We start from the raw sequence: 22471 nt of genomic DNA on the forward strand, positions 1-22471 counted from the left end.
GAGCTCTACGAATAAACACTCGTGATCATAACTAACGTCAGTCATTTAAAGAGCGCCATGTACAGCTGACATGCCCGCTTAGATATTCTACCCATGCATAGTCCAAACGAAACAAGCAGTGACAGCTTTGCAAAAGTGGGACTCTTACTTTTCTTGGATCACATTCTCCTTGATGGCACCCAGCGTGGGGTGACTGTTGCCCTGTTGTTGCAGTCTGCAGGTGGCCAGGTGCCTCTGGTGCTGATCCTTCAAGCACGCGTTCTCTTGACAAAGATCACACACTTGCTGTTCGAGCTCTTCAATCCGATTCTTCTGCTTCTCCAACAACTCCTGTTGGGTTTCGATGATTTTATTGAGCTCTTTCAGGTACTCCGCCGCCTTGCTGGGGTTTTCGGTCGGGTTTTCCATGTCGATGTACGCGAAATGCCCGTCCATGGGGCAAATTCTATCCGCTGAGCTGGGTTTACAGCCGCTCCGCCATTGTTTATGTTTGCTGGTGCTGCTGAAGGCGCTCAGTACTGGGTACTGAAGTTGCGCTCGAGCGCTCGTCCGCTGCAGCGCGCCGTCCAGAAGCTCTGCGCTGCGCCACAATAACTAACCCGCTCCGTGGATGGTAAATCCGTTTAACCCTTCAGTGGGAGGGCTGTTAAGGTAAGCAGTGTTTACTGCGCTGGTAGTAGCTATCTCTATTTATTGGTTTTACATCAATACATATTAAAACAGTTACAAGCTGCTGAACATATAAAAAGCATAAACAAGCATGTTTGTTGGTCTTATGGTAGCTGGTTTTAGGTGGTTTAAGTGGTCAAATGGGTCTCCTTACTAGATAAAACTGCTGGGGGAAAAAACAGCCTAGGTGGTTTGCCAACCAAAGTGATGTTAAGAATAGCAAGATCTCCCTGACTACCTGAGAGGGAAAAAATCTCTCAAACCAGACTATGATGGTCTTTACTGGTCTTAAATGATATACAGGCTTAATAAAGTTGGCAGATTTTAAAGAGGTCTATTTCAGCTGGTCAGACTGGGAGACCAGCTTGGCCAGGCTTAAATGTAGACCAGCAAAGGATACTGTACTGTAAAGTCATAAATTAATATGAGATCAGAAGAATCTCATGAGCCCATAGTAGCTCTTGTCAACCCTTTAAACAAGTGCACTACTCATCCTATCCAAACCACTCCTGCAACAGAATAGAGAGGCCAAAAGGGGATTAACATTTTCATGCAATGACTCATTTTCACTGGCACTGACAGAATAAAATAAAATAACAAGGGATTATTATCAATAGCTCTGGATCATCATATTTCAGTACATGCAAAATACAGAGGGGTAAAATATAATTGTATGCTTTATGCCAGCAGCCCTCTGTGTCTCAGTCCTACTAAGTGCCCTCTAGTGGTTGTCTTTGGCAATAACAGAATGGGATTGCCCATTTAAGATTGATCTTCATGCCAGTTGGTGCAATTGCATAATGAAACTAAAACTTGATTTATTTTTCCAATTTGTCTACATGGTGATTCTCTTGTATAATTCATTACAGTTACAGTTGAGTATCGCTTGCTTAAGATAAATAAATAGTTACATGCCACCATCTGAGTGTTTAAAATAACAATGAAAGATTGAATTTGTTGCATAAAAGAGAGAGATGACTGGGCCTGGGGATCTAATTATAGCACGTGTCCAGTACAATGCATTTACAAACTGCCAAAAATAAAGAGAAAAAAGAAAAAACTGATTTGGGGAACTGTTTATTTTCCCGATTGTCATGACAGACAGTGCTGAGGCATATGTTGTTTGGTGCTCTGGTACCTGTGCTGCTAATGAGGGAAAGACACCAGATAATGTGCATAATTCACACTTTATCCTCTGTGATCACAAAGACGCTGTCTTCATCAAAGCCTCTACAATGATGACAAGGACAGGCTGAGTTTTACTGTAATAGAGTCTGCCTTCCTCAAAAATTTATTTTTAGAAGCCTTTGTCTTCTCCTGTTTCATTTTTTCAAACTAACTTTTGGATTGTTTCTCATCTTTTTCATCAGATTACTTTGTGGTTTAGAAAATTAGAACTAGTACAGGAAAGGTCATATTTTGTAAACACAAAAGAAAATACTTATTCCTCATTATGGCCAATCACCTTACCTTTTCAAACTGTTCAGCTGAATCCCTCTGCTGCATGCATTGATAACATTACATAAGGTCATAAAGTGACACTGGCCATAACAATGAGTTTGATCCAGACTCGACTTATGACCTCAAAGGGAGAACCAAAGCCGAATTAAAGCAGTGTAATTACTGCACTAATATCACCAAATGGAACTGCAACAACTGTTTTCAAACTGGGCATAAAATATAATTTTCTGTTCTCTGAGGAAAAAGATAAGCTCATGTTTTAAGAGATTTTCTGTTAGTATATTAAAACATGCCTATGTGAAAAATTATTTTCAAAACTTTTAGGTTTTAAATGTTTTGTCAAAGGTAGGGAGATACTGTAGCAGCTAACAGGGAATGTTCTCAGTAGTAATTTAAAATTATTTGGTCTTTAATAATGCTCAAAACATTAACAAGAAAACATCATCTGTACATCGTTTCTGGAGTGTTTTTTTTTTACATTTTAACTGAATGTTTGTCTTATATTTTTAATGTTTCTACTTGTTTCAGAATGTTCAGAGGACATTGCAAAAGGATCAAAAACATAAAAACTGTTTTTGAATGTTCAGAGAAAATTCCAAAAAAAAAAAACATTTTCATAATTTACAATGTAAATGTTAGCTAAATCTTCTTAAAACATGTTTTTGTTAGCTGGGTAAATGCTTTATTTTTCTTTACATGCAAAGAGGAAAACATCTATAAACATAACTATTGGCATTGGCTATTTTAAAATTATACACCAAGAAGAGCTCAGGAAAAGCAAATCATAGCTTCTTAAAATGTGCATATTCTACAATAAAAATTGTGTCTCAGACTCTTTCAAGGCCTTTCTTTTATTGTCAGGATAGTGAATTTAAGCAACGGCTATAATGGCATGCAATTCAGTTTCAAAACATTCAAATAACATTATTTTTCAACCTTACTGTTGTGCTGTCTCAATCATTGAGAGGCAATACTGAATACTGCATCTCATTGTCTGATGCTTTGAGTGAATTTCCTCTGTCTGATTCCAAACAGACTGTAGCCTGAAGGGAAGCTGTCGTCTAACCCCCTTCTATCTCACTCCGTCTATACCCTCATCTTCTCAGCCTGAGCTCTTCTGCCATCTTCTTCAGTTCTTTGAGTAATTTAAACTCAGCTAGAGTTCTCATTCTTAAACATTTCATTAGCCTGACATTCAGATGGATGAGCATTTACAATAGTATCATGTGAGTGCACTTGTTTTGTGCTTGAGTATAACAAGCTTGCTTAATTGCATTTGATAACAAAAGTGAAAGACTGCAGCAGCCATATTTTCAACAGTATTATTCTTGTAAATATCATTATAGCTGATATTCAAAAAGCTCATCAAGGTTCGCGTTTGCATCTCAATTTTGTTTTTAAATGAACAACATCACAAACATATTTTCTCTAGATTTATAGAAGTGGTGCTCAAGGGCACAGAAATAATCACCTTAATGGCATACTGTTTTTACTGTGCCTTTTATTAAAACAGCATTGATTTTCCAAGTAATAATGTGCACTTTTACATACACAATGGCATTTCCAAAGTGCAGCGCAGGTGATCCTTTGTGAAACTGACAAAGCTCTTCAGAATATCCTTATGACATTGCCAGGGAAAACTACATTTCTGTCAGTCATGTTTTACTCTTTTTGCACTGCACATTTAAATATTTACAGCCGTTCATTGTCTGTAGAATCAAAGAGGAAAGTGTTTTTTTAACTTTCAGTTTTCAGTTTTGTGCAGTGCATGAATGCAGGCCAACAACAATCCCTGAACCAGATAGATAATGTGAGGCCAACAACAATCCCTGAACCAGATAGATAATGTGACATTGCATTTTTAAAAAATGCATTTTTAAATTATTTTTCAAAAATTTAGATTAACTATTAGCTATGAAATTAAAGTTGATCAGTTAATCCTATTTTGCATTTTATTGCGCACAATTTATTATGTTTGTATTTTTATAGTTTACAGATTAGGTACAGCTTTCCTTTCTTTCAAGGTGGAAAAGATATTGTAGAAACAATTTTCACTCAAAAATTGCTAATATGGTTGCATATTTCACAATGAATTAAAAATGAAATGGCAAATAACACATTGAATTAAACATGAAATTTTGAAGTAGAAAGACTGAAATAGTATTTTGTTGTGAAGTGGACTCAAGAAATCTTTGTTTTATTCACAGCTTCAACATTCATTCATTCATTCATTCATTCATATATTCAATTTCTCCACGTAACCACATATCAACCAACTGGCCCGTTACAGCCCTGATGGTAAAATACACCATTATTTGAACAAAAACATCTTTTGCCATCAGTGGCCATTTGAAATACATGTGTATTCAGACTAGATCAATTTTTTTTTTATTTTTTTTTTAATAAAATGATAAAATTATCTATGTTCAACCCGTGATCTTTATTTTTATCTAGGTCATGTTTTCCTGGACTGCATGCACCAGCCAAGCAACTACCATAGAGATGAAGTGCTATGCTAACAAATAGATCTCCAGGTAAGTTAGACCTCCTAGCCCTCTTTCATGATCTAATCAATTCCTGATGAATAAAAGTAAGCCCCTTCCTACATATTTCCCCTGTTTCAAAATACGTCAAATTACAGAAGTAAAATAGGATACAAATGCCATCATGTTGACTTTAACTTTATATGTATTGCTTATGGCCTAATTGAATCCTTACTTAGACTATTACTCTACATCAACCTGCCTAAACAGCTGTCAGACATAACAGACTCAAATCAATCCTGTTGGCACATCAGCATGCTGCTGCAGTCTCTGCCTTTTTATACATGTTGAATTCTTTAGCAGCATCTTAGTGGAAGACTCATTTGATTTGGAATCTAGAGAATTATTTAAAGATACTGAAGAGATTTGCCTCATTTGAACCAAAAACATTTTTGAGTGATTATGTTGCTTCTCTTATTTATCTATCTCCGTTTTATCTTGCCGAAAACACATTGCACAAAAGAGAATTCACAGAGTTCTATGCAACACACATCTGCATTGCTAATGAAAGAGGTCTGTGCAAGATGTACTATATTCTCCTTCTGACCGCACAAGACATTGCCAGTCCTTCTTAATCGAATGCAATGCAGCCAGTTCTGCACTGCCCATCTGCTGATGTGCACAAATGCTCTCACATTACTGCTGAGGATCTGTAGGTATATAGAAAATAAAAAATGTGGTACAGCATACTTAACATTTTACTAGCATTCATTAAGAGGAACTAAATGGTACAGATTCCATGGAAACCAGCTGTATGCAAAGCCAATCCTTTTGTGACTCTGTGGCCCTACTGACCTTTATAGTAAACATAAAGAAGAGAGATTGTGGTTGACATGTTTATTCATGTCTTTCCCCCAGCCTTTGTCTCATTTCATATTTCTGTGTGGTCAGATCAAAGGCACTATCTAGATTAAATACTTATAAGTAGTGTTAACTTTACACCTTTCAGTACTACTCACTACTACTTATACCACAATATAAACCTGATAAAAGAACATATATTTTGAGTGATGTTAACACCTTTAGCTATTATACACAACAGGTTTAGAACGATGCAGAGATCCAAAGAAATGTCATATTAGTTTATCAATCTGCCACTGGACTCTGACCAGGAACTGAAATGCTGTGAGAGTGAGAGACGAGTCATTGCGACCTGTGACATTTTGTCCTTTCCTGTGAAGGGAAACCTGGACAAGCTTCACTTCTCAGCTTCCACTCAGAAAAGGCAAAGCCAATTTCTTATCTGTACAAGGTCAGAGAGGAGACGCTAACTGTCGCTCAACTCTTGCACCCTGTTAAGCATGCTTTGAGGATATAAAGGATGTGGGGACACTTTTAGGAGCATTAAAGGAAATTTGGTACACTGGGAAAAAAAACATTTCTAATTTACAGTAAAAAACTGGCAGCTGTGGTTGCAACGGTAGCAAGCCAAAAACTTAGTTAAAGGGGTTACATTTAAAGCATAAAATTTTAGTACAAAACAGAATACGCACTAATTTGAGTGAAACAAATATTAGCATATAGCAGCATTTATAAGGATAGTTCACTCAAAAATGAAAATTCTGTCATCATTCCTCACCTTTATGTTGCAGTACTTTCTTTCTTCTGTGCAACACAAAAAAGTTTCAAAGAATGTTAAAACTGATTTTGTCTGTACAATGAAAAGAACCTTGGACCCCGGTGACTTTCAGTGAATGGTCAAAAAAAAAAAAAAAAAAAAAACTAAATTTTGTTAGTAGCATGTAACTAACTACCTTTTAAAAGGGTACTTTTACTGTAGTTGACCTACATTATGATTTGCTTTCCCAACACTGCTCCTATGCCAATACCAAGCTGCCTGATTAGCTGATGAGTGAATCATTTCTCCAGGCAGGCAGGCAGGCAGACAGTTTGCTTTGTGTTGCGCTATAATGCAATCACTCAAAACAAGAACTTTTCATGCTGTTGTATATCCTTTTTGAATTGCATTTCAAATGATATATGTCTCAATTTTGAGCAGCAGTCCTCGTTGTAACTTGCTGACTCAGTTTAAAACTATATATCACTATTATCTTCAACTTATATTGCTGTTTCAGCCATGCCCCCACTGTGCTCGAGATGATGCCATTTTTAACATTGTGCTCAATGACACCCCGATGCAATTACAGTAATCACACTAAATTGCAGCTTTGAATATCCAAATCTTGCGTTCACAAAAGGAATAGATTTTATATGCAAACCTTTTGAATAAGATATGTTCATAAAAATTGATTGTGAGAATCATGGCAGTTTCACTTGACTATGTCACATTGGGAACAAACCAACCTAGGAAGCATAACAATAAGGGAACATGCTTTGTAACCTGTATTTTAGTTGGTCAAACCGAAAGTTAATTTTTCAGGCCATCACCATAATTGCATGGCTACTTAGACTACTTTATCCAAGCACAAAGGACAAATGGTTCACAATGAAGGTGTAAATGAAGGAAACTGCTTTCCTAGCACAACCTTTTTTTAAATTTAGACCACCTTGACCTCAGACTTGAACAGTGTGGTCTTGTTTTAAACCAGTCACACACTGGATTTAAAGAGTTAGTTGCAACAGTAGTCAACATTGTTTGATGTAAAGTTGCTACTTGATGAAAATGAGTTTTTCAGCCATATAAGCAGACCATTTCAGTGACTGAAACATTATGGACATGACAGTGCCTAGGTACTGTAGGTTGCAAAAAGACGGTGAACAGCAGCATAAGATTCCCAGTTAATGGCTTCATTATTCTTAGTATGTCTACTAGAAGAGGCATTATAATATCCCCATGAGGTAACCATACATCTGCTTGAACAAAACCAAGAATGGAAAACTAAAAGCTAGTAAACAGATTTTAAAAGAAACTTTTTAAATGCAACATTACCTCTAACATCAGTACACACAGCAGGCAACACAGTTAAATGAACGGGGGTGTGACATGCACAGCAATCTCCACAAAAAAGACCCAACAAGTAACATTGAAGGGGTCTGTCTGCGTGATCAGCTGTGAGATCACATGCTGATTCCAATTAAATATATCAGGCGAAGGTAACAGATTAAGACTTGAAACCAGATTGGGGATCTAGACACATTTAAAAAAACTAAAACCAAAAAAGGAGAATATCCTGACAGAAAAATACCATTAAGTTTATGGATATTTCCTTCAAACTTAAAACACAATACAATGAAGTGTGTAATTAAAAATATGGATAAAATACCTGTAAAAAAGCAGTATGGATAATTCCTACATGGTATACAATGGGCTGTATTTTTATGGATTTTTCTTAAGCTGGGTTCACACTATATGATTTTAACCACAGTTTAGCCATCTTAGACAATTTTTGCAAATCCGAAAGGATTCCTCTGATCCTAGGCCAAAATCTGTAATCTTTGATTGCTTGTTTCACATATTTGCTGACAGCCAATGACCACTTTGTTCAAAATTTACCTCAAATGAAATTTTGAGGCACAGTCCTGCAGTGCGGCTTCTCTTACAATGATGTCAAGACGTCAAGAACCATTAGTAGCACAGAACCGCTGACGCAATTATTGCGACAACAACAAATCACCACTTGCTCCAAACACAGGTTTTTTTTTTTTTTTTTTTTTTCTTTCAAGACAAGCCATGATTAAAGTTAATGCTAGAGATTTTTTTGTTTGCTAGCCACCATTTCAATTCCACTTGTCAGTGTGGCTCATTGTCACCAAACGTGTCATGGATTGGTGATATAAAACACCGGCCAAGTCTTTTTGCGTATGTCTGTTTTTAACGAGTCTTGACTGTCATACAGTCTGATGTAAATGACAAGTAAGAACCCACACTGTGTCTTGTCTAATAGCTGGGATCATGTTCGTACTGTCTGACAATCAACAATTGTAAAGGAATATATAAATTGTACAGTTTGCACAGTCCACTTTAAACATGAAAAGCTAACAAGCATATAAGGTACCGTAGATGAGCACCACAGTAAGTGAGAAATACTCTAGTGATAAATACTCTATTTATACCTGAAATTGAAAACAGGTGCATGCAATGATGGTCATACCACATATTGTTTCAGATTAAATGCTGATTGCTTGTCTGATGTTAGTCACTTTTGCCTGTTAAGCTGTTCTGATTTCAGTCCCGGTGACAGACAGGAATGATTTTCAAGGTTGAAATACAGTGCCTTCACAAGGAATTTACCCCCTGTTGATTCGTTCTCATCCTGCTGGGCTGCAAAAAATCAAATTAAAGCATATAAATGGGATTTGTTCCCCACCAATCCTGTAGAAGTTATTCTCTGTAATGTCAAAATGACTATTTAATATCTTAAGAAATAAAATTGAAAATCAGCGATTAATTGACAATTAAGTACAACATATGCAGTATCAAGAGGACAAAATCTAATAATTCAGCCACCAAACTAAATCTTTCTGAATGTCTTAAATAGAAGGATAATTGTGACCTTATGTCTCACAATTATGATTTTCTTTCTCATTTTAAATGTATCTCACATTTAACTTTTTAATTTTACTCTGAGTTTAAAAAAGGCTTCCATCATTTTCTGTAGAAGGAACTGGAAGAATAAACTACAAAGGAAGGGTTTTGTACATTTATAAATTGGAAACTTAACATATTTTGCCTTTTTAAACCTGGAGGAATTAATGTTTAAACATAGGGATTTCATTTGCAATGTGACAGAAACAAAATGTGAAAGCAAAACCAGTAAAGGCTTCTCTGTCAGTCTATAAATCAGCTCTAGGTTATAACTGGCAGCTGGAGTGTCTTGACCTTTGGAGGTTGAGGTGTTGTTGAGGGTGGGTTCAACAGTATGCTAGTGTACTCAGGGTGAGGGGTGACCAAAGTGCTAGGGACCTTTTTGCCTTCCTCAATATTAGTCCTTTGCTTCCCAATAAAATCAGTTTGGACTCTCTGCGAGTCTGGATGTGGGATATAATAGCTCAATTTTTAACATCCAGACCTCCACTAATCACTGGGTCAGTCAATATTGAGCGAGTGTGGCTTAAAGACAGACAGCTGCAAATGTACCTGTCTGTGGGCTTTTTGAGTGAAGATTAAAATCATTTCTTAATGCCAGTGTGTGTCTGTGTGTGTGTGTGTGTGTGTGCACGTGTGTGCCTAATTTCCTTTCTACAAATGGAACAGTGCTTACTAATGATCAGCTTAACAGGACAGCTTATACAAAAAAAAAAAAAATCAGTCATTATTTATTCATCCTCGTGGAACGCATAAGGTATTTAGACTATTTCTACTATATTTGCCCATATAATGAAAGCCAATGGGGTCCAAAACAATGACACGTTTTTCAAAATATTTTTTTGTGTTCTACAGAAAAAGACATTCATACATGTTTTAAACAACAAGAGGGAGATGCTGATTTCTAATATGCTGATTTGCTGTTCCAGAAACATTTATTATATGATATATAATTACATTATTATTATTATTACATATATTTTAACTGTAGCATTGCCAGAAAATAAGAAAATTGCAGTTTGTAAACTCTTTACTAAAACCCAAAGTGAAAAGCGAAAACCAAATTTAAAGTCAGATATAAATCTATTCCGACTGACTTTAAACTGGGTAATGGAGGGAAACAGGAACAACAGCTTACTATATCTCCTCCATGTTTCCACATCCTTTGCAGAATGGTTCAGTCATTACTCAGAAGTCTTCTACAGTTGACACAGGAGCCGGGATAGGCCAATTACATCAGGACCGTTACTCAACCTTGTGATCCCTAGATCACCTCACCCTCATTAAACGTCTACCCTCTTTGACATCAGCATCCCAGCAGAAAGCCAATATGCCCTGCCAGTCTCTTTTTTCTCCAACCTGGGACTGTTTAGACAAGTTTTTATTTTAAGCTCAAGATCACTGTGTTCTCAGCATAAATAACGCCATCACTGCAGATTACTGTGTTCGTTTTCTGAAGTCTTGATTCAATAAAAATTGCACTTTGCACTATAGGCTGCTTAGAAATTGCAGGATCATTACAGTCTAACATGCTGGTCAGAGAAAGCGCTCAAATTGTGCCCAGCAATTCAGAAATATTGACAGAATACAGCAACAGTTTCTCTCCAAACACTTTAATCATTTCTCCGTCGTGAGTAATCCTAACAGCGTTAGCGCTAATGCCTGAGCTCACTGGAATCCCTGACTCATGTGATCACAGGATTACTGATGAAAACCAGTTCACACATGACTATACCAATAGAATGTGGTGAGGAGGCAGGGCAGTGTTGGTTAGTAGGAAGGTAAAACAATAACAATACTCAAGGGCTTGTTGATTTGAATGTGAGGACTTATATTAATATTCGTATTTGTAAGTTGAAATTTACACTCACAGCTCTGATGTGAAAAGCTGAATCTTTCGATTTGAAGAAAGTGGGTTGCTCATCGTATTCAGCAGCATGTATATGCCAAAACGGTTGTATTTATACTTTGACCATTAAGTTGTTTTTAAACTAAAATTTTACTAACTTAGGCCAGCACATTCACTACTTATCACAACGGCATAGGTTACAAAAATTTTATTACGCCACCAATACATTTGTACAGTTTATTTCATGTGTTGTGTATGCTGTCACTAAGTGATGACATCACACAACTGGCAACTTTTTAATATTAACATTCAATTAATATTATTAATTTGAATAAAAATACAAATACCTTGATTCACTGATGAACTTAGTAATAAATCAGTGTTACTTACTGTAGGTTTACTGGGTTATTTATCTTTAATTCAAAACAGGAATATATATATATATATATTTTTTTTGCCATAAGAACCCCTAAGTATTGATGTAGACCATTTGTTGATAAAAGGAATTACATATACTGCATAGAACAGACATTACTGTAAAACAGAACATTAGGCCTACATTACAGCAGAGTGTGTAGTGTGCCTACTGGAGCCGGGAGGATGTGAATTGTCTGCATTGGTGAGTATCCTGATCCCCCACGGCTTTCCAGCAGCCAGCATTGTCCATTATGTGAGCTGATGAACACATTTGTAACTTTTAATCTGCAACTTCAAATTCAAAACACAGATGTTTTGATTGTTGTCTGTGTGTGCAAATAGAAAGATTTACTGTAGCTTTTCACATTAGAGCTGTGAGTGTAAATTTCACCCTACAAATAAAATATTAATATGACAAGTTCTCACATTCAAATCAACAAGCTCTGGAGATTTTCTACTGTTTTACCTTCATAGTTGGCAATGCCTCTCTGCTGGACGATGTCATAGATATTTTACCACTTTACCATAGGAATGTAAAGGGTTAATCACAACTGTATATCTGTTTTGAATTTACTGTATATTTGCATGTATATATTGTATGTAACTTTATTTAAAAATGTTTTCTTTACAAATACCCTTTTTTCAAAATTCGTCAGTAAGATTTTTATTTATTTATTTATTTATTTATTAATTTATTAAGAAATTAATACTTTTGTTATGTAAGGATGCATTAAATTGATCAAAAGTGACAGTAAAAGTAAATTTCTGCTTCATATAAATCCTGTTCTTTTGAACTTTATTCATCAAAGATTCAAGAAAATAATAAGAACCTGATTATAAGAAATGCTTCAAGTTAGCATATTAGAATGATATTAGAATGATTTCTGAAGAATTTCTGAAGACACTGAAGACTGGAGTAATAAATTAAAATAGAACTTAACTGAATTTAAATTTAAAATAATAATATTTAATAATATTGCTGTTTTTACATCAGACATCCCGTCAGGCTTGGACCCGCTTCAATGTAAGTCTGTATGAATACTTCAGCTGTTTTGTCATTTACCGGTAATACAATTGCTTAAAAAAATAATAGCACCCAACCCTCCTCAACAAGCCACATGATTTAAAGTTCCATTAATGTCTGTAGTTCAAACAGGGACGAATTACATGCAGTACCTAAGGTAAGGGCTTTCTTCAAATCCCTAATTGGCCTTATGAGTAATAGTAATAGCAATATTTGCCTCAGCAAGCTCTGCTAATTAAAAAGAACAAAGCAGGAATTTATCTTTTTCTTAAGTGTTTTAAAGTTTTAAAGTGTGCATCTTTATAGACCATCTTATGCTTATGTGTGGAAGCTGTCCTCAAAACTATATCTAGTATTTTTCATAAACATGTTATACAATTACACTTATTTTCTTTGATGAGGGTGAAGCCTGGAAGGAATTTAGTACAAATAGATACAGATCCACAAAGCAGAAGCCGGGAAACCTGGATCCATATTACCACTGCAACTGTCAATATCACCACTGTTAAAAGTCCTCAAAGCAAGCCTAATTAAGCCTGTTTTCAGGCTGTTCTTCAGTGAAACCTTGTCAGCCAGTTCCAGAGGGGGTCTCTGAGAGATAAGCAGGCGATATAAGGAGTCACGTGCCTCTCTGCAGAGCGCCTTCAATGTCTTAAGATTCATCCATTCTGTGCCTCTCTCATTTGATCTCTAAATGAGGCGAGAAGCAATTTGAGTTGGTTCATCCCATCTGACACCATGTCCAACTAAGTAAACGAGGGCTGATGTTCCCTCCAGATCTCGGGAAATGAGGTAGATTTCTGCAAATGGCTGCTGTCAGGCATGCATAGTCCTTGCCATCAGAAACACTGCTACTGAGCATGTGCATGCGCTTGGTCTTCTCTCATCCTAACAATTATATTCCCATTTAAGAAAATGATGGCAGCCACCATCATGACAGACCTCGAATCTTAATGCAAGGATCATCCCGATAGTCGATAAAAAGGGAGAGAGAGAATCATTAATGTGAATCAACAGTGAATCTCCATTACTGCATGGCACAACATGACAGATGTTTACATTCTAGATTGTTCCCTTATTCAGGGAGGTTAAAAGCTTGGTCTCTATCATTCATTAGCTTCTGCAATTTATATAGAAGGCCTTCTATTAACATTTCATAAGCTGCTCGTCGCACAGATCAGAAGAAGCACATGATTCAGCAAGTTTGCTTGTGAAATTAATGCTGAAGCCAATGTAGCCATTTCAATGGATTGATTCCAGTCCAATTTCCCATAGAGAGTGGAAAGGAAAAAGGAAACAAACAGGTAGGAAAGATGTATTTTCATACTTGGATGAGCAATTGAGGCATATATGATTAAATATGTGGCTAGTACAGGATTATGCAAGACTACAAAACATAATTTTTTACTCCACCTTGTGCCGTTCCAAACTTTTATGACTTTCTTTCTTCAAAATATGATTTTTTTTAACCTTCTTTTGTGTTTTGAAGAAGAATGTCTTACAGGTTTGGAAGAGCATCAGGGTGAGTAAATGATGACAGAATCTTTGTTTTTGAAATATAATACAGATAAATACCTCAACTTCTAGACGTTTATATCAAAGATAATGCAATTATCCAAATGACATTATTAGGTTATAAATTGGTCAGGATAAACTCTTTTCTACAAGTGGCCCATTATGTCAAAAAACAAAAACATTAAAAAGAAATCATTAAATGTACAGTACTTCTGAGGCACAGTCAGATGCTTTAGAGCATTACTTCTGGGACTTCTGTGACCTGTTTGCTGCTTAAGCATAACCATTAAGCTCAAACTCACAAAGAAGGTCCCCTTGCGCTTTTGCAAACACATTCATTTCAAATACAACCTCCCACTTAGAGGCCCCCCCACTGGCAGGTTCCATCTCCACACTTACATGCAGCACATTAGCCAAATTGGTGAGCTGCCAGATGCCTGAAAACAAGGCAAAAGAATCAATTTTGAGTGCCGATGCATCAGAGGATGCCTGCATCTGAGCTCTTTCCAACCTTTAACGTCATGAACCCATTCCCATTACACTCTGCTGCCCATTAATTTGGAGATAACTCATTGACAGGAATCAGAGCATGAAGGAGAAAGTGTTTAAATCACTGTAACCCAGGCTGGTTTCATTATTAGGTATCTGACACATGACTCTGATAAGATGATTAAAAAAGTAGAAGAATTGTCGGTGAAGTGCTCAATTAATCTGAAGTTCTGTAAAAGTGCTCGTCATGCGTGTACAGTACATGAATGATTCTCATTAAATTCCTCTAAGGATATAAACGGTTTTAGTATGTACTACAAGTTGAGCTGTTCAGACAAAGATGTCTTCACGTTTCTTACCTAAGTTCACAAATATTGTTCTATAATACAGCAGCAGCCACAGCTGATTAATTGAAGCCACAGGAAAAATGATATAATGTGTCTCAGTATGTGTGCACAAGAGAGAAAATTCAGTAATTAGTCACAAGAAGTCATTTCTTGTAATTGAACAGTAACTCTCGCTGTTTGGCATCTCGTTGTGAAAGCCGGAGCAAATCCATATACATCTATTTAAGACATAATAATGCACTTCTAAGACAAAAGTTTCTCATTCCATCTCCCTGCTAATATAAATCCACTCATGCAAATACAGTAAACAATAAAAATGACTTATGATCCAATATAGGCAGCTGTCACTCCAGTCACTGTTTCAGTAAAACAAACTGGAAAATCTGCCTGCCTCATTATTTCATGGCCCCAAAACTGATAAACAGTCTCATAAATGAGACTACATTCATCTGCTCCTCCACAAAAAAAAAAAAAAAAAAATCATTTTAGCTGCATAAAAAATTAGGTCCTCTAAATGAGCCTGTATTTCAGTATAATGAGGGTGAGCAGGACGTTTCAATATTGTCGCTCTTCTTCACAGACTCAGTCTTTACAGAAATTGAAAGAGATTTTTTTTCTTCACACTATCAGTGTTATCTGACTCTGAAGGCATTTTTAATACTGTTTACATAAATTTAATGCACGTTGTGTACAAGAACAGCAACATCCAGTTCTCTTGAGAGCACACAGATTTTTCAGTTAATGTAATTTAGTGACTGTGAATATGTAAAATAACTAATGATTAAATTAACCTGATAAAATAATCAGGTTAAGTGTACTGTTTCAACACCGAGTACAGTGACAGTAATAATCTACTGGGATGTTTCCCTTACAGTAACATGAGAAGAACACCCACATGTACAGTAGGCGTACAGGATCCACCCTTATCGAAATCGTCAGTCATCGTCATTCACTGACGTCAAACATCAAATATTTGTCATAATAATAACAGCATTCACAATCCCAAAATTGACAGATTCTGAAGTGAAACAGGATATTCAACAAGAAAGAAGACTGAATGTGGAAAAGTGGCCTCGTTGCATACCGAAATGGAGCCTGGCGATCGGAGGGGAGTAGTTTGCAAATTCTGAATGCCTTTAGTGCTCCAGCCTCGCTGCGCGTGGCTCAACAGTTGCCGCGTTAAATTCTTTTAAAAATGCAGACTCCTTTTGTTGAGGAGATTGGGGTTTTTGGAGTGAAGGGAGCACCACTGAAGACTTTGTTTGACTCGGTGGTGGCCTCAGCCATCTTCTCTGTGGTCTGCTGGGGTAGCAGCATCTCTACTTCAGACAGGAAGAGATTGGACAAATTGATCAGGAAGGCCAGCTCAGTCCTGTGGATGTCCATGGACACAGTACAAGAGGTGGGAGAAAGGAGGATGGTAGCTAAGCTATCACCCTTGCTGGAGAACGACTCCCACCCCTTGTATGAATCAGTTTCATCTCTGAGCAGCTCCTTCAGTGAAAAACTGTTACATCCTAAGTGTCTGAAGGAGCGATACCAAAGGACTTTTCTCCCTGCTGCTATTAGATGTTACAATCAGAGCTGCTCCCAGTGAACCAGTTACCATAATATAAGTGCAATTTGTGCAGTTTGTTTGTTTGGTTTGATAGTGTAATAAATGTTTCTTTTGTTTTTATATAGATTTATATTTCTTTGCTGCTGTAGCATCAATGTAAAAAAAATTCAGACCTCTCCAACTCAAATTTTTCTATTGACTGATCACATCTAAATCTTTCAATAGGCCTAATTGAATTTGTGTGACTTACTGATCACATCTAAATGTTTCAGTTGGCCAAACTGAATTTGTGTGAATTGAATTTCATAAATTTAATTAGGCCAATTGAAAAATTTAGACGTGACCAGTCACTAGAAAATATTGAATTGGAGAGGTTTTTATTTTTTACAGTGATGGAAATTTTCCCATTGTGTGATGAATAGAGGTTTAATCTAATCTATCTAAATCTTTAGAGGGATTTGTGATAACAGCCCAAAAGGAAAATAATTTATTAAAGTTTGAGGAAGGATTTGTTGTTGTTGTTTTGTGAAGAAAAAAAAAAATCGATTAACCGAACACAAAACAGCCTAATAAACCCATAAACCTGTATTAAGAAACCCAAATAGGTTCATTGACACAAGATTTTTCTCTTATTCCACTTATGAATCCTGGATATAAAACCCCATAAATATGGGTTGCTTGAAAGCTTTAGTGTGAACTACATGAGCTTGAGAGTTAGGCCTATAGAAAACATTTTCATCAGATACAGTTTGAAGGTTAAATTATGTGTCCTTGTGAATGTGAGAGCTCATTAATAGAGGGCTCATTATGGAGGTCAGATCTGTGTGTTTGTGAAATTCTGTTTTTATGTTCATAGAGATGGAAATGCCATGACCTTCAGCCTTTCTGTGGTGGACAATGGAAAGATAAAACTGTACCAAAAATACTTATTATCGCTCATGCTGTCAAGGAGTTTGGAATGTAACTCAGTGTACATAATTTAGCCTATATTTACTCAATGCCGATACTGTGATTCATACATCATAGAGGTCTCACCATCATCACAGGCCACAGCAAGTGCTCAATTGACCAATGCACATCAGTCACATAAATCAAGGGCCACACTTGCTCGTACTACAAGATGAAGTGTGCTTCAAATCAATACAAGTCTATTTGGATTTTTGCACAAAATGCCTGCAGCCTGCATATTTGTTGCCAGGAGTCCAGCCAGCTGTTGTTTTGATCTTGGCAAATTTAATTTCGATTCTTGACCGCAAATCCAGACTGGATCATCTCACTTATAGCCTGCGGTGGGATTGGATTCAATTGAGGTCCAACAGTTGTATGAGATTGACAGATTACATCCATATAATACATGGGGGTGGCAGTATGTCCAGACTGGTTTGTTCTAATATCAGACACAGGGAACTGAACGCATGGTCTGCTTGCAATAGGGAAATCAGTTGCAGGGATGAGAACAAAAGCGTTGATGGTCTTAAAAAGCATCTGCCAGCAGTAAAGTACACGCTTTTTTCCAAACGCTGTGCACAATCATTAATAACAAGCAAAATTGCTTTGTCTGTCCTTCTCTCCTCATTTTACAATCTTCGTCTTTCTCCCTTTCACTCTCTTTCACTGAAAGTGAGTGATCAATCACAAAGGCAATGTGTGAGATATTTCATTGATACGCTCTGGTCTGATCTAAATGCAAAATGAATAGTTGCTGTCCTTTTTGCTTGTGATTATAATACAAAGCTGCATTTAAAGGGATAGTTCACCCAGAAATAACAGTTCTGTCACAATTTACTCACACAAAGTCATACATGACTTCAGTGTATGGATGACAAAAGAAACCGTCTTTTGAAACAGACACCAATGTTCAGTTACCAGTTAAAATTATTTTCTGCTTAGTAATATGATTCATTAGTGTGTTAAAGAAAGCATAAAGCATTAATATAGAATGTGTAGTCACAGGTGTGCATGTATAATCATTTAATGAACACAAAATTTAGAGTGTGAACTATAATAATAAGAAACGAAACTTAAATGTAATGCACTAAATGACATGTCAAGGACTTTTAGAAACACAATTTCTTTCCTCAGAAAACGTATCTATCATTTAGCCAAGTCTCCAATCAGCAGGTGAGCAATAAGGCCATTTCTCTTGGAGTTGGGCCATTAGAACTGTACCACATTTCCACCAACATATAAAAAAGTACAGCCCTCAGCCCATCAGTCAAATGACTCCAAGGGAAAATAAACAGAATCCATCACATCCCACAGCACTGAAGAAGGGAAAAAGGCATATAAAAAAAGCAGCAGACTTTGATTTGTAACACACATCACTCATAAATTAGGCAGACCATGCCAGAGAAACTCCAGGTAAACAAAGCTGTGTAGTAGGTCTGAACATTAAATAAGATTTAAACTTGAAGTAGTGTAGAGCAATAACTCGTCACTCCACTTCACAGACTGAAATTTAATTGATTTTTTTGAAACGATATGGCAAAATGAGATTATAAAAAACAGATTTGAGCAAAGAGGAGTTCATAAGGTCAAATGTGTCATTAAAGTGTGACAGGGCTCAGTACGATCGATATTCTGCTCATAATAGGCATAACTAGACTTTTGCGGAATAAAATTCATACTTTGATATCCATGAATATTCACAGGCAACAGGCTGTTAATTCAATCATTCTTTGACACGCTTTTCATTTTGTATTTATGCAGAGAAATCTCTTCGGGTCCCAATTTGGCAAGAAAACATTTGCAGTAATCAGCGGATAATGGAAGATTTTAGGTCTGAATCCTAATTCTGTGGCATAATGATTTCCACCTAGTGCTTTTCGGTGATCTTCTTTTGTGCAGTTTTGCTTCTTTTCTTTGAAAAGTTACTCTTTCCTGTTTGTTATTAACAAACCCACACAGCAGAACTCATTAGTCTCATAGCGCTTCAGAAAGATATTAGAGAAATCCCCAGTTCCTGGAAAATAAGCCGCTGTGTTAAAGGACTCACAGAAATCTATGGTGTACGAATGGATTCCTGCTAAGTGTGAGTGTGTTGTGCTGAAGAGGAACAGTCTGTCATTTAAATGGTGGGAAGCATGTTTGTCTTCTGAACACTATGGGGCTGTTTATGTAAAATGTGGCTGTCAGCTGTTCAAGTACACTGTAAATGATTATTAATTTATTAAGTAACTGAATGAATTTATTGATTGATTGACTGACTTACTTTTCTGAATTTTTGGTAGAATAACTTTCAGGAACTTAAGTAATGCATCTCAGTGCACCTTTTCTATTACGATACACTGATTTTTTTCAATTCATACTAAGCATAGCAAGCAATGCACTGGGAATGATTACAGGTGCTTTATTTTATTTAATTTTATTTTATTTATTGTATTGACTTAAGCTCTTCCTATAGGATTCTCAGGAGTTTTCATGTGATATTGTTGTCATTATTTTAAGATATTGCTATTGATGTATATTTATATTTAAAAACACGATATGAACCATGTAATGTTGAACAATTTATAATCTTGTGAATATAAGGAATTTGTACTGAACCCATAATTTTATTTTTATTTATTTATTTGTATTCATATTGTTATTTGGAAATGTTAAATTACATGTATTTAATAAACAACAGATTAAATATATTTTTTGTTTCATCGTAGCTCTTCCATTCAATTTCCAAAACACGCACACACACAAATGTAAACAAAATACACTACCATTCAAAATTCTGTGGTCAGTAATAGTTAAAAAAAAAAAAAAAAAAGTCTCATGTCCTCACCAACCTGCATGTAATATTGTTAAATTATTAGGCTACAATTTAAAATAATTGTTTTCTATTTTAATACATTTTAAAATGTTCAGCATCATTACTCTAGTCTTCTGTGTCATATGATCTTCAGAAATCATTCTAATATGCTGATTTATGCCCAAGAAACATTATATTTTATTATTATTATTATTAATGTTGAAAACAGTTGTGAGAAAACAGAATTTATTTGAAAAAAAACCCCTCTCTTATAACATTATAAACATCCTTAATTGATCGATTTAATGCATATAATGCATCTCAGCTCACTGAATACATTTACCTTAATTAATGCAAACGGTTGCCTTCAAGTAACACATCACTGAGTGCAAAGCACTTCACACACATCCAAAAAACACTTGAGTTTTATAGTCTAGTGGTGGATATTATTCACATATCAAGAGGTTTTGGGCCTTTGTGTCAAGCACAAGCAAGTAGATGTAGGTTGTGCGATGAAACAGAATACAATGAAAACCACGGCTTCAGTTCTTGGCTTTAGTATTATTTGTAAGTAAACAAATGTCCATAAAAACTGTTGAGCTTTGTTGCCATGGTGTCCTATAAGTGATTGCCATATATTCATAATAGTACAAAGGGTGGATGTATGACTGAATGAATCTCTGTTTCCATTCTTGTAATTCCACGAATAAAATCATGCACCTGAAATTTAAGTGCTCATGTGTGCTGTTTGCATCCTCACTGCAGCCTGCCACTCATTAACTGTAAGTGGACACACCTACTCTACAGTACTGAGCTCATTACTGGCCATATATCTTGTTTGTTTGATGTATTGGGGAAAGGTAGACATCCAAAAATGTCCAGTGCTGCATGAAAGAACATCATGTTCTCATCTCTGCTTCTTTCACAGAATGTTTAAAACAACTGATAAGTACTGTACTACAAATCACTCAGGTGAGACAAATGCAATTTTAAGTAGTTCCTGCATAGTTCCTGTTTTATGCATTGCTAAGGTGTAACAATGTCTACACACCCACCTAGCTAAACGAATACTTATTACTTGCTCATTTGGCAGGTGTTTTTAACTACTTGCTACTGCTCATTTGTTTAACATCTGGCAGCGTAGGTGGGCTGTGATCTTTTCATAGATTGATAGTAATGAAACTGCTAACTTATTTTACTCTGTCCCAGTTTGTTAAAACCATCTCTTAACTTGATTTTACAGCACTAAGTGTTACTTAGTTTATGGTCATGTTTTTATGTCTTTTGTTTAGTCTTTTTCATAGTTTTTGTTCATGTCATGTGTTTCCCTTGTTCATCTTATTATCCTGCCATGTGATCCATTTGTGTCATGTTCTGAGTGGCTGTTTTAGTCATTTGTTACTCTGTTCTGTTTTGTCATTGGGCCTTTGTCTTGATTGTTCCAGGTGTTCGTTGTTTGGCATTAGTCTCTTTGTAAATATAGCCCTCATATTTCATTATCCATTGTAGCTTTGTTCAGTGTACTGTGCTTGGTGAGTTTTCCATGTTTGGCCAAGATTCTGTTTATTTGGTGTCTGTTCTTGTCTAGGATTAATCTGTACTTAGGTTCTCACTACACTCACCTTCAGTGGAATTTATTATTCTATTACTACTTTACTCAACAATTCTTGCATTTATGTCTCTGTCTATCTGACTTAAACATTATCATAAAATCATTCAAAAAGTTTGCTGATATAGCGTGAAAGGTGAAGTAAGCAATCATTTTTGGAATACCATGCACAAAATATCACTGAAATAAGTGTCCAAAGTACCTGTCTTTGTGTCAGCACTACATTTTGTAAGCCTGCCTGGCTTTTTTTTTTTTTTGGTGGAATTTTGTACACCCTCACAAAACTTAAAGGGATAGTTTACCCAAAAGTCAAAATTACCCTTTGATATACATGCCATTAAGGCATCCTAGCTGTATATTTTTTTCCCCCCAGATAAATCCAATCGGAGTTATTAAAAAAATGTCATGGCTCTTCCAAGCTTTATAATGGCAATGAATGGGTGTTTTTTTTTTTTTTTTTTTTTTAATAGTCCAGAATCATTCCAATAAAGTCCATCCATCATAAGTCTTACATGACTCAGGCCTCCTGAAGCGAATCAATTATTTATTTTTATTTATTTTTTTTGTAAGGAAAAATACCCATATTTAAAACTTTATAAACAGTAATCTCTAGCTTCCACAGTGGCTAGAACAGATGTTTGAGGGGACTGTGGCAAAGATGCAGAAGGCATTCGCCTTATTAGAAGTCAGTGTACCATCAGAATGATTTTGAAACTGATATTTAAAAGAAGAGGAAAAAAACGTAATAGCTTTAAAGGGTTC

The 22471-nt window shown here is 36.0% G+C and overlaps 1 protein-coding gene and 1 long non-coding RNA gene across 5 annotated transcripts in view; one reads left to right on the forward strand and one right to left on the reverse strand.

The window, feature by feature from the left end:
- The window catches only part of LOC109059922 (IQ motif and SEC7 domain-containing protein 1-like), a 170940-nt gene extending 170359 nt beyond the window's left edge, over positions 1–581 (reverse strand). For all 3 annotated transcript variants that reach the window (XM_042766466.1, XM_042766465.1, XM_042766472.1), the window contains exon 1: positions 149–581. In XM_042766466.1, the coding sequence (XP_042622400.1) occupies positions 149–435 (287 nt within the window). In that variant the 5' untranslated portion in view covers positions 436–581. The remainder of the gene's footprint in view (positions 1–148) is intronic.
- On the forward strand, positions 516–20130 carry LOC122146609. 2 transcript variants are annotated; one of them, XR_006161131.1, is made up of 3 exons: positions 516–651; positions 4585–4664; positions 19068–20130. It is a non-coding gene; the product is annotated as an uncharacterized LOC122146609 (long non-coding RNA). The 2 variants fall into 2 exon arrangements; XR_006161133.1 differs by lacking the exon at positions 19068–20130 and adding an exon at positions 10331–12031.
- The last annotated feature ends 2341 nt before the right edge of the window (positions 20131–22471 follow it).

The sequence above is a fragment of the Cyprinus carpio genome, chromosome A11, assembly GCF_018340385.1.
Source record: "Cyprinus carpio isolate SPL01 chromosome A11, ASM1834038v1, whole genome shotgun sequence".
Classification (NCBI taxonomy): Eukaryota; Metazoa; Chordata; class Actinopteri; order Cypriniformes; family Cyprinidae; genus Cyprinus; species Cyprinus carpio.